Source organism: Oryzias melastigma, linkage group LG21 (genome assembly GCF_002922805.2).
Source record: "Oryzias melastigma strain HK-1 linkage group LG21, ASM292280v2, whole genome shotgun sequence".
Lineage (NCBI taxonomy): Eukaryota > Metazoa > Chordata > Actinopteri > Beloniformes > Adrianichthyidae > Oryzias > Oryzias melastigma.
Window position 1 is genome coordinate 26,295,368 of NC_050532.1, and position 11,834 is coordinate 26,307,201.

An 11,834-nucleotide genomic window follows, 5' to 3' on the forward strand; every position below is an offset into this window, starting at 1 on the left:
ATGTAATTATGCTAACAGTGGATACGGCTTCATAATTACACGCTCACGCTACGCTGTAAACTGCAGATACCTGACGACTGTGTGAGGAGTTAATTAACCAGCTGAGAGGGGACTTCGTCGGATCTGATGTTCGCTAAAAGAAAATGCGCTTTAATCCCTCGCAATGCACATTTTTTAATATCTTGTGTGGAAAAAAATGGGTCAACATCTTCTTTTTGAGATCCAAATTCCACTTTATACTAAATATGTTTAAAAACAGCAGAAAACCAAACTGGTGGATGAGTCTGACCACAATGACTGAATCTGTCGTTGACCCGTATGGTCGCTATGGGTGTTTTGGGCTGTCGAGAGGACCCACTCCAATGAAAATCATGTTTTTGAGGCCTTTTTATTATGATTGAGGACATTTAGTAAGAAATGTAAGATTAAAACAGTATTTCTTAGTATTCATTGGTTCAAATTGTAGTGAATCAGGATGAAAAATGCCATTTGAAAAAGCTTGTAGTTGTTAGGCAGAAAATAATCTTCCTGCTCTGCTCCATTCTGATCATCCACTTGCAGACAAATAGATCCATGAACGTCTTTGTACAGCCGCGTAGCTCCGATATTGATCACCATTTTTGTTCTACCACTAATGTTGTCTTGGGGTTGTGGGGTGATGTTAGCTAGTGGGAGAGAGTGTAAACAAAGGGATCATGGGAAATAAGCGGAGGGTTATGCTGCATTCACACCGGACGCAGCCAGCACAGTGGAGGTGTCAAGTTTCAATGTTAAATCAATGTAAAGACGCAATCTGACAGTGTGCGGTCCGATTTGTGCGTCAACCAATCATTGACTCCGCTTTGGGCACGTGAAGTTTTCAGTGACTAGATCAAAGAGTAGAAAAGGAGATTCAATATGGCCGCCAGGATTTTCATCCCGAACTATCCATTTTCTTAACCCACAGGGTTACTGAAGACTGTCCCGGCTACTGCTGGGCGAAGGCGGGATACGCCCTGGACCGCTCACAGGCCCGTCACAGAGCCCATGAAGCTGGATCGACGGCTATGCTAGCCAACCGCCCGGTGGGGAGCTTAGCTAGCTAGTGAACTCTGTTTCCCAGCTTCAGCAGAGGTAATAGCGATCGCCGCTGCCCAGGTGCCCGTCAGAGCTAACAAGGTCTATTACCCAGGATGTGGGGTCCCTAGGCAGCAGAGCCCGCAATACCCGCCCGCCGGCGGTCAGCTGCACGGCAGCCCAGAGTGGCGCTGCTAGTGCCGTTGTAGTGCATGCAATTGCTCTAGGTTATGATTTTTTTAATATTTTTATCAAGAGAACAATAAAAAGATCCCCCAGTTTTATTTTCATTTTCCCTCCCTCAGGTTGATGCTCCAACGGGTCACCGACGGACGGAAGGAATGTTTAAATCGGTGAAATACACCGCACCGGGAGAGACTCTGAAAGACCTGATGAACTCAGACTTTCTCTGTAGCTCTCTAAAACAAATAAACCCAAGCTACTTGCTCAACATCATCCATGTTTTCTATGATGTGGCAACGGGTGAATGTTGGCGGTTGCTCCGCGACAGACATGTAAGCAGTAAATTTGACAGGCGTCAAAAGAGAAGCGGCAGACGTGAATTTGAATGTATCTTTACACAACTCTCACATCAGACGCGGTAGCTTTGTGAAGCGGCGTGGAATGGAGGCCGCTTCCATTCGATGTCCTTGTTAACCTTTGGTGTGGTTGGCACCGTTCAACGACCTTTTCGTCGTCTGGTCTATTTTATACCCGAGCCATGAGCGATTCACGTCAATCCTGGCAGGAAGTCACGCCAAGAAATTCTATTTCCAAAATATAATCATTTTTTTACAATAAAACACCACAATTAATAATTGTGATCATGTTTTTGATCTGAACAGACTGTAGAGATGAAAATTAATCCAACATACAAAAATCACACAGATACTGAGACACACACAGAAGCGTTTCTTTGGATTCTCGTATTGGCAGATTTTTTTTCAGTCACTTGAGTCGTCTTCATCACAAAAACTTCAACAACTCAAAACGCTTGTAGGACATTTTTTAAAAGACCACTGAGAATGCTAAGATCTAAAGTCACTTTTACTGTTAAGCACGGCAGTGGAGGGGTGGTGATGTGGGCTTATTTTGCAGCCACTTAAAAAAAAAAAAAATTGTGATCTGAGTCATTTCATAAAGTCGCACAAGTTCGAAAAACTTTTAAGAAAATCGACTCCGATCCTTGAAACACAAGTTTGTCTGATGTCTCTAATCAACCATGACGCAGACTTCAAAGTACAGAGTTAAAACCACTGCAATAGACCCACAAAATACACATTTTTATGCAGTGATGCATCAACTCCATTGTAAACATGAACTGTCAGAACTGAAAGAGAAGAAAAACGTTAAGCTTTCTGCTTCCAGCAAACTAAATTAGAGGCGCATTAATTCAGGTAGCAGCCTCGGTCCTCCTTCGTGAGATTACAGAGCTGGAGCGGCGCGCTGCAATTACTCTGCAAATCAAAACCAACAGTATTGGTCTTTAAATAATCATGGTGTCATCTCTTATCGGTTCAGACTGATGCTCCTCTGCACGAGTTGTTTTGCTGATCCAAAAGGTTGGAGGACATCAGCAGATCTGCGTGGAGAAAAGAAGGGTGTGAGGAGCTGCTAGACGGTTCTTTCATTAACTGAAGTGTTGCAGCAAATTCTGCTAATGAGCTTGTGCCTCACATGTGTAAAACCTGTCTGTGCTGCAAGGAGCATCAGGGGAAAGATGCCCCCAGACCCCTCTGTTAGGAGTTGCTCTGTATTTCATAACACTGCACAGGATTTGATCAATGCTTCGTCTTCTTTCAGCTGCCAGGAAGGTTTCAGCCTCATCAAGCTCTGATGCCCACCCGAGGTGTCTGGGAGGTGCTGAGGAATCCGGTTAACAGCTTCAATGGTCAAAAGTTTCAAGATCCAAAGACTAAAACACGGTAAAAGCATGAAGAAATCTTTTTTTGTGTTTATCAATTAAACATCTTGATACTGAAGGCTAAAAAATGAAGCTACACGTTCTCTAAATCAGAGGTGTCAAACTCAATCGCACAAGAGGCTAAAATCCAAAACACGCCTTAGATCGAACAGGATAAACATTTACTGAACACAATAAAACTAATTTTTTTTTTACAAACTTTAAAACTAACTTTTTAACATAATTATGAACTAGATATATAGCATTACCTGTGACAATGCTAGTGTGAATGCTGTAAGCTGAATTTGGATGCTGAAGAGGCTGAAATTGATAGCCAAAAACACTGAAGCTGATAGCTGAAAAAGCTGAAGCTTATAGCAAGCTTAAATATTATCTAGACTCCAAATAGCCTAAAAAACTGAAAAAAGCCTAAATTACCCAAAACAAAAGACGCTGAAATTTGTGGCTGAAATCACTGAAGCTAATAGCTTAAAACGCTGGAGTTGATAGCCAGCTAAAATATTAGCTAATGCCAAATCGACAAAAAAAAAAAAAAAACCCTTCGTCAAAACAGCTAGCATGTTCCTGAAAAATAGCTAAACTTCAAAATAGCCTGAAATTCTGAAAAAAAGCCTATATTAGCCAAAAAAAGCTAGCGTGTAAATGCTAGCCTAACTCAAAAAAAGAAAACAAATTTCCAACTCCAAAAAATTTTAAATTAGCCAAAACAGCTGGCATGTAGCTGGAATATTAGCTAAACTCCAAGATAGACAAAAAAAATCTTGGTATAAACCAAAATAGTCCAAAAAGCTAACAGAATGCCAATTTTTAAAACTTTATAACTGTAACTTTTTAACATCATTATTAAAAAGGCAGGAATATTATTCCAGAATAAATCAATTTAAACCTGAAATAACTTTCAATATTTTACTCTCCATTTTGTCAAAATTATACATGTCAGAAATCAGCACAAGATAACATCGGGCCATTAATAGTGAAATAAAATGATCTGGAGGGCCGGATAGAATTACCCGGAGGGCCGGATCCGGCCCCCGGGCCTTGACTTTGACACGTTCTCTAGAGGGACAAATGGATTCCAGCAGCTTGTGCAAAAGCATCAGGAGCGATGAGGGTTTTAGGAAAATCAAATGTTATTTGTACCCAGGATGTGAACATTTTCCCATCTGAGTGCTGCTTCATTAAAGTCTTTAGAAACTTAATTCCAGGGGTTGGAACGGTGCTGCAGGGGGGTAATAGTTTGCCCCCAGCATGAGCATCATGGAGGCTGACACACATTGCAGAGGGCACATAAAGGCACCGAGGAAGACTGCTGCAATAGGCTTTCCCTCCTCCGTCATTTGTGCTGCAGTTTGGAGCGGTTGCTGCAGAGAACGCACTCACAGCTGACTCTTTTAGGAAAACTAAAGCTTGTTGACTCATCAGCATCGTCAAAAAAGCTCAAATGTTTTACTTATAGATGCTTATTGTATTTAAAGAAAATATAGGAATTCTAAATGTTTATAGAGAAAGAAGATGAGACTGAAGCCTTTCAGTGTGGGGAGCGCTGCAGCATAACAAGACTGCCACCTGCTGGCCAGAGAGGGAACAGCACCTCAGAATCTGGCACAGTCGCTAAAAAAGGAGTTTTTCTCAGTCCGCTGCATTTATCTTATAGGTCGAGCACAATCCCAGCGAGTCCGTTTCTCTTTCTGTATAATGAAGGACTGTGATGGTGCTTTATCACTTGAACATCCTCATCCCCAACATTAGCTCAGATATAATGAGGGTTACTCAGAGGACGGGGCCCCTCTCTGCAGAATGATAAAAAACCCTGGAGTGCACTGGTGACATGGCATCGGTCATTAGCCCGGCTCGCTTTGCCCTTTCATGTATTTCTAAATAAGTGCCTTCCTGTGGGTTTAACAGACCACCTAATCTGCCTACTTAGAAGAGCGGGAATGCAGACGGGGGAGTTTCAGGCAGGTAAATGTGCTTATCTGTGCGGTGACATGTTCAGCCTCTCAGGTGGAAATGCTGCCACAGGCTTCCAGCCTTGGCCAGCTTCAGCGCTCATATAAATTATGGGGGATTAGTGTATTTTATGTGGAGTATGAGGTGAATGTGGAGAGAGGGTCTCCGCTGTAAATCCCCCTTGTATTTCTTTCCTCTAAAGGTTAACGCTGATTTAAGGATTCACCTGGTGTTGGCCCAGTCTGATCGATACTTGTAAATATACAGTGCGGGGCCAACAGCTCTTATCTCTGTGGCAGCAAAGATTAACAGGAAGGAGTCACAATGGCGGATTGATTAGAGGACGTGAGCGATGTTTAAACATCACAACCAAATAGACCAGCTGATGCTGGGAAAGATGAAACTAAATACAGAATCGCTGCAAGAATTATCAGAGAACTCGGAATAAAGGAGATGGAGGTCACTTTATAACATGTGTCAAAGTCGAGGCCCGGGGGCCGGATCCGGCCCTCTGGGTAATTCTATCTGGCCCTCCAGATCATTTTGTTTTATTGTTATCAATGACCCGATGTTGTCTTGTGCTCATTTCTAACTTGTATAATTTTTACTAAATATATTTTTATGGAGAGTAAAATATTAAAGTTATTTAAGGTTTAAGTTGATTTATTCTGGATTAATATTCCTGCCTTTTTATTATTCATGATTATGTTAAAAAGTTACGGTTTTAAAGTTTTAAATATTGGCATTTTGCTAGCTTTTTGGACTATTTTGGGATTTACTAAGATTTTTTAAGGCAATTTTAAATTTAGCAAATATTTCAGCTACATGCTAGCTGTCTTGGCTAATTTTGGCTTTTTAACTTTTTTTTTTAGACTATTTTAAAGTTTAGCTATTTCTCAAGCTACATGCTAGCTGTTTTGGAGTTTAGCAAATATTTTAGCTGGCTATTAGCTTCACCGTTTTCCGCTATCGATTTTAGCATCTTCTGCAGCCAAATTCAGCTTACAGCATTCATGCTAGCATTATCGCAGGTAATGCTATATTTCTAGTTCATAATTATGCTAGCTGTTTTGGCTAATTTAGTCTTTCTAAATTTCTCTAGGCTATTTTTGAGTTTAGCTAATATTTCAGCTAAATGCTAGCCAATTCTATTTGGCTAATTCAGGTTTTGTATTTTGTATTTTTTTAAGCTGTTTTGGAGTTAGGCTCATATTTACACACTAGCTGTTTTGGCTAATTTAGGCTTTTTTTAATTTTTTTTTGGCATTTACTAAGTTTAGCTATTTTTCAGTAACATGCTACCTGTTTTGGCTAAGTTTTTTCCAGTTTTTTAAAGCAAATTTGGCATTTAGCTAATATTTTCTTCAGCGTTTTCATCTATCAGCTTCAGCGTTTTCAGCTATCAATTTTAGCATCTTCAGCAGCTAAATTCAGCTTACAGCATTCATGCTAGCATTATCGCAGGTAATGCTATATTTCATAATTATGCTAGCTGTTTTGGCTAATTTAGTCTTTTTAAATTTCTCTAGGCTATTTTTGAGTTTATCTAATATTTACACGCTATCTGTTTAGGCTAATTTAGGCTTTTTTCAGTTTTTTGGCATTTACTAAGTTTAGCTATTTTTCAGCTACATGCTAGCTTTTTTGGCTAAGTTTTTTTTTTCAGTTTTTCAAAGCTAATTTGGCATTTAGCTAATATTTTACCTGGCTATCAGCTTCAGCCTTTTCAGCTATCAATTTCAGCATCTTCAACTATCAGCACTAGCATCTTCAGCAGCCAAATTCAGCTTACAGCATTCACACTAGCATTATCACAAATGCTATATATAGTACATAATTATGTTAAAAAGTTACCGTTTTAAAGTTGTAAAAATGTAGTTTTAGTGTTGAAAAAATGTTTATCCTGTTCGGCCCGTGACCTAAGGTGTGTTTTGGATTTTACCCTCTCAGGCGATTGAGTTTGACACTCCTTCTTTATGCTCACATTTGACTGATGCAAATAACCCAGAATACAGCAGGAATTTGTCTGGTCAATCCCGCCCCCTGAGGGGCCGCATGCTCGCGTTTTCCACATTTAATTACAGAGGAGCGTCACGCTATAAATCTGTGGCAATGTCGTCTTTCTGCGTAACACTGAGGAACGGCAGCTCCACTTTTCCACTAGAAAAGTGGTTTTTAAAAGTGATGTATGGCGAGTTCTTTGCCTGGCGATGAAGCCGACCCTGCCGCCGCCGTGTGAAATGAGTTTCTCTGATGCAACCACCCCGGGGGTTCCGCTATGAGAGCGCCGGTTCGGGCCTCATCTTAAGGATGCGGTTACAGTGCTGATGTGTAACTGAAGGTTGGGAGGTTAATACAAGTGGAGGTGGAATATGAGGAGGAAGAGGCTGTTGCTGCTCTTCCTGCTGGCTAAAGGAGGAATCGGCACAGCGCCGCGGCTGAACTGGGTCACAGATTGGCCCAGAGGAACCAGGAAATGAAACCGTGACATTTCACCGCACAGCTCACTGCTAGTTTGACAGTAAAGTGGACATGTGGACAGAAACAAAGACGCTGTCGTTACCTACAACAGGGGTCTGCAACCTTTTTACCCTTATTGTGGCTCTTTAGCTTTAATGAAAAATGCTGATTAAATAAGAGATTAGTTAAGTTTTGTCATTTCTTCTTCAATTTTTAACATCTAAGCCAAAAAAAAAAACAATTTACCGTCAAATTCTGTAAAAATGTTCTTTAAATTTGTGTTTTTAATTTATAAAACACTAAAAGTTTTTTTTATTTTGGTTAGTCACACTAAAGTGGTTAAACTTTTTTCAGCAAATTATTATTTAAAATTATTGAAAATGATTTAGAGTTGTGTGTTTTCAATAAAAAGCTCAGGTTATTCCAACCTGCGGCTCCAGATCCACGAGGCTCTCATCTCTCCATGGTGGATCCTTGGTCAAACAGAAAATAAGTCATGGAGATGCTGACCCAGACATGTCGACCGTCTGAGTCAGCAGCTCCTCCTAAAGAAAACAAATAAACAAAGCCCACAAACTAAGACTACCAACTCCAAACTAAAATAACAAAACCCAGCAGTATGAGATTACTGAGGACAAAGAGGGGAAAATAAATAAATAAATAGTATTTTTTTAAGGATTACTCAATTAGCATTTATTTAATTTAGATTAGTTAAATGTATAAACTGATTCTGAGGTTCACATAGATGATAAACTCTGTAGGTTTTTACATCCTGTTGACATGAATACGTCTTGTTTGATCAACTCTACCTCCAGAATGAACAGATTTTATATGCAAAGAAAAACTTTGGCTAAAAGTTTGGTCTTTTATGAGTTAAAAACACATTATCTTATGCTGCACAACATTGGTTACTAGCTGTCCAGAGCTTCACTGAGTTAATCCTGTTTGGCACAGAGCAGCTTTTATTTTGAAAAGTAGGGGAAAAAAAGAGGAAAAATTCACATTTTGAGAGATGCTAGGCTTTTCATATATTTTTGCTTTTGTTTGTGCCATAAATAGACATAATTCATATTTATTATTTTAAAAAAGTTTCTTAAAGGCTAAAATAAGACTATTCAGCTCCTTCTAGGTTTTGATCAGAAGAAAACGAACCCAAATTTTATTGTTTAAGGTTGCTGACCCCTGACAACTGTTATCTAAACACATAGACGCAGTTGTAATCCAACTATTGTAATATTTAAAAACTAAAAGTATAAATAAATGATTAATTGCCAAAGAAGCTTACATTTTGTGCATTTTAAACGATAAAATGGATGTTGAGGATCTCGTTGGGTTCTGGTCTGTAAGAAACTCGACTAAATGGTTCTCTTTCTCTCCACTCAGCAGCAGACGGACATTTGCAGCAGAATTCGTTGCAGGATTTTTAGTGCAAAATAAGAACCAGTGATTACAAAGTAAAGGCATTTTTATTCAGCAGAAGCGTTTTCACAGTAAAAGGTGATGAAATCATGGCACGAGGAAAAGGTTTGGCAGTGATGCGAACATCGGATTCACCGTCACTCCCACAGCGTTGAAGCTGCTCCTGAAACACAAACACTGAGTAACGTGTTCACACCGCGAATCCACAAACCAGGATTGCAGTTGAATTGGCACAAAATCTGCTTTAGAATCTCCAGTGTGCGTGAAGCCCCGCCCCCCCAGGGCTTGTAGTGCATTGTTTAGGGAAAAGAAGAGTTGTGAATGAGAAGTGGTGGACCGTAAGGCAGGGCTGGGCCGGCCGTGCGATTGTCGGCAGGAAGTGATCGCCACAGTTAACCATGAACATCAGATTCAGCTCCAGATCCAAATTCATCAAACCATCAAAGTCAGTGCAGAGACAGAAACCAGCCTGGATGGACTTCACAGCACATGAAAGCTCAACAGCTGAACAAGGTCACATGACTCACGAAAGAGCAGCAGCGTTTGACTTTCTTGTAAATGGGTGACGAGTCTCTGCGATGAGGATGAATGACTGAACAAACGGCGGCGCTCACACACACACACACAGCAGGTCGGAGAAAGTGCTGAGCAGTCGTCGAGTCTGGCAGTGAGAGTCTTCAGGCACTGCAGTCCGGCCGTCTCCCAGCAGCCACGTAGGTCGGACTTCTTTAAACTGGCAACGTTTTTTAGATGATGATTTTTAACATAAAAAGTGTTTTCAATGAAAAGCTGAAAGACAAAGTCATTTCAGGCTCCAGTTTCCCAGCATCCCAGTCTGATGGTGGATCCGTCCGTCCGTGGCGTGTTTAGAGTAGACAGCACAGAGATGGGAAACGCCTCTTTCTCTTGTTGTTCTTCCCGTTTCCGTTGGTCTGATTGTTTTTGGTCATTTTCTTGCCTCGCACTTCTCGCATCAGGTCAAAGAACACCTGCAGACAGACAGACATGTTTCACCTGACTGGTCTCCTTCTGTAGGACATCTCTAAAACACAAAAGACTTGAATGATCTAAAACTCCAAATGACTATGAATGCTCAGCAGATGTCATCGAGTTGGTCGCTCGAATGTCAGCCACCTTTTGTCTGAAGGTTGCATGTCACTCTTGATAAACGTGTAAAACAGTTTTGAAGGCAGTTGAGGAGAGCAGAGCTTTCACTTCTGCAGCATTTAGGATCATGAAGGTCAAATATACTTCACCAACATCTGATTTCAGGGAGAACAGCTGCTTCCTATAGACGAGTCCTGGATTATTTCTGTCTGACAACCAGGTTAAAGTTAAACAAAGGTTACAAGTACTTCACTGAATGTCCCTTTTAATCTGTGCTAATGCTAACGCTAGCATTAGCTTTGGCTATGAGACGTGGCGCTGCAGAAGAGCTTTTCTACCAGCTACGTTTCTGAAATTTCCGTTCTCGCATAATCGTATAAACATAGCAAAAGTCAGACAATTCCAGCGTGTCTGACATTAAAGTCAAACTTCTTCCTGTTGTAATGTTTTCTACTGCGGTCAGTGAGCTGCTGTTAGCTCAGCCGAGGCTCTAGAGTTTATCATTTAAAAAATAAAAAATAGATCAAGCAATTAATTTCAGAGATCTAAACTCTTCTGTAAAATTCCAGTAAAACAGTAACATTTGTTTTATTTATGATTTTCTTGAAGTTATTTTTCTGCTTTTACTCTAATCTAGAGTCAGACTTATTCTTTAAAGGCTCCGAGACCCACAGAATCAATAATAAAACAACATTTCCATGTATAAGGAAGACTAATAAGATAAAAAAATTAAATTATGACTTTTTGTTTTTAGTGTATTTTAAAGCTGATTTACAACACGGGTCAAAACCGACCCGTTAACACAGTGGATTGTAACAGAAAGTGAACACTGAGGACCAAAGATTCACAAGCAGTCTAAGTATTTTATCTGTGAGATTTTAAAGGACCTCCGCGGGCCGACACGTTAAATCAAGTCTGTTGCAGGTGTGCTGAAGCAAAACAGTCATTCAGTGTGAATTCAGAAACTGATCATGAGAATATCTGCTCATACCGATACGACTGTGTGTTCCTAATGTAAAGTGTGAGGACGTTCTTCTATCTGCAGCTCGTTTACGAGGTCACCATTGTGAAACCAAAGCTGTAATGCAAACCTTGAGCGGGACGTTAATGACCCGGGCCTTTGGATTACACCGATGGGAGAACACACTCTGCAGGAGGAATCAGAGCTGAGAGGAGCTGATGCTCACGCAGATCCACTTCTAACCCCGCGGCGTGTTGCAGTCGTACCTTGTCAACGTTGGCTCGAGTTTTGGCAGAGGTCTCCACGTACTGCGCTCCCCACTCCTCCGCCTTCCTGCGCGCCTCCTCCACCGACACACGCCGGCGCTCCTCCAAGTCCGACTTGTTCCCCACCAGCAGCAGAGGAATCTTCTCCTCGTCCGCCTTCACCCGCAGGATCTGCTCCCTGTCAACACACAGCGCGTTGTCTGATTGTCGGCGTTTTCACACAATGATGCGACGGGAGTCCTGATGAACGGCAGAGCTGGAGTCAAACGTCGTTTTATTTAAGACGCTCACCCACATTTCCAATTCACAGCTCAGGAAGGGATGAACAAGAGTTTCTAGATGTGAAGCTGAAGGTTAGAGTGAAACGTTTGACGGGTGGAGACGATTCCAGAAACGCTTCAAACACAAAAGCTTTTCACTAAGGAAGTCCTGATCCAATCATGTGATCGGAAATCATTCCTTGTTCACGTTAAGCTCTTTGGCTGCCGACAGACAGACGGCTGCAGCTGCTGCTAACTGCTACATGCTAGCTCTGTGATTTAGCTCCTTAGGACCCGAGCTGTCCTTTGATTTACCCGTTTTATTTATCTGAGAAATAAAAGTTAAGAAAATGAACTACTGTGGTAATAAAACCGAAAATGTGATGTCTTAAGAGCTTAAAAAAGAATCACATAATCTTAAAGAAAAAAAA

General features: G+C 40.9%; 1 protein-coding gene and 1 long non-coding RNA gene across 5 annotated transcripts in view; one reads left to right on the forward strand and one right to left on the reverse strand.

Annotated features, from left to right (window-relative positions):
* The first annotated feature begins 970 nt into the window (after positions 1 to 970).
* LOC112154910 overlaps positions 971 to 11,834 on the forward strand; it is a 14,185-nt gene continuing 3,321 nt past the window's right edge. For 2 of the 3 annotated variants that reach the window (XR_002920727.2, XR_004949917.1), the window contains exon 1: positions 2,661 to 2,981. This is a non-coding gene — a long non-coding RNA (uncharacterized LOC112154910). Of the gene's footprint in view, positions 1,114 to 2,660; positions 2,982 to 11,834 lie in introns of those variants that run through there. The other variant, XR_004949916.1, reaches the window with a different exon arrangement.
* ralba (v-ral simian leukemia viral oncogene homolog Ba (ras related)) overlaps positions 8,838 to 11,834 on the reverse strand; it is a 16,611-nt gene continuing 13,614 nt past the window's right edge. For both annotated transcript variants that reach the window (XM_024286156.1, XM_024286157.2), the window contains 2 exons: positions 11,144 to 11,321; positions 8,838 to 9,798 (listed from right to left, as the gene is read on the reverse strand). In XM_024286156.1, the coding sequence (XP_024141924.1) occupies positions 9,676 to 9,798; positions 11,144 to 11,321 (301 nt within the window). In that variant the 3' untranslated portion in view covers positions 8,838 to 9,675. The remainder of the gene's footprint in view (positions 9,799 to 11,143; positions 11,322 to 11,834) is intronic.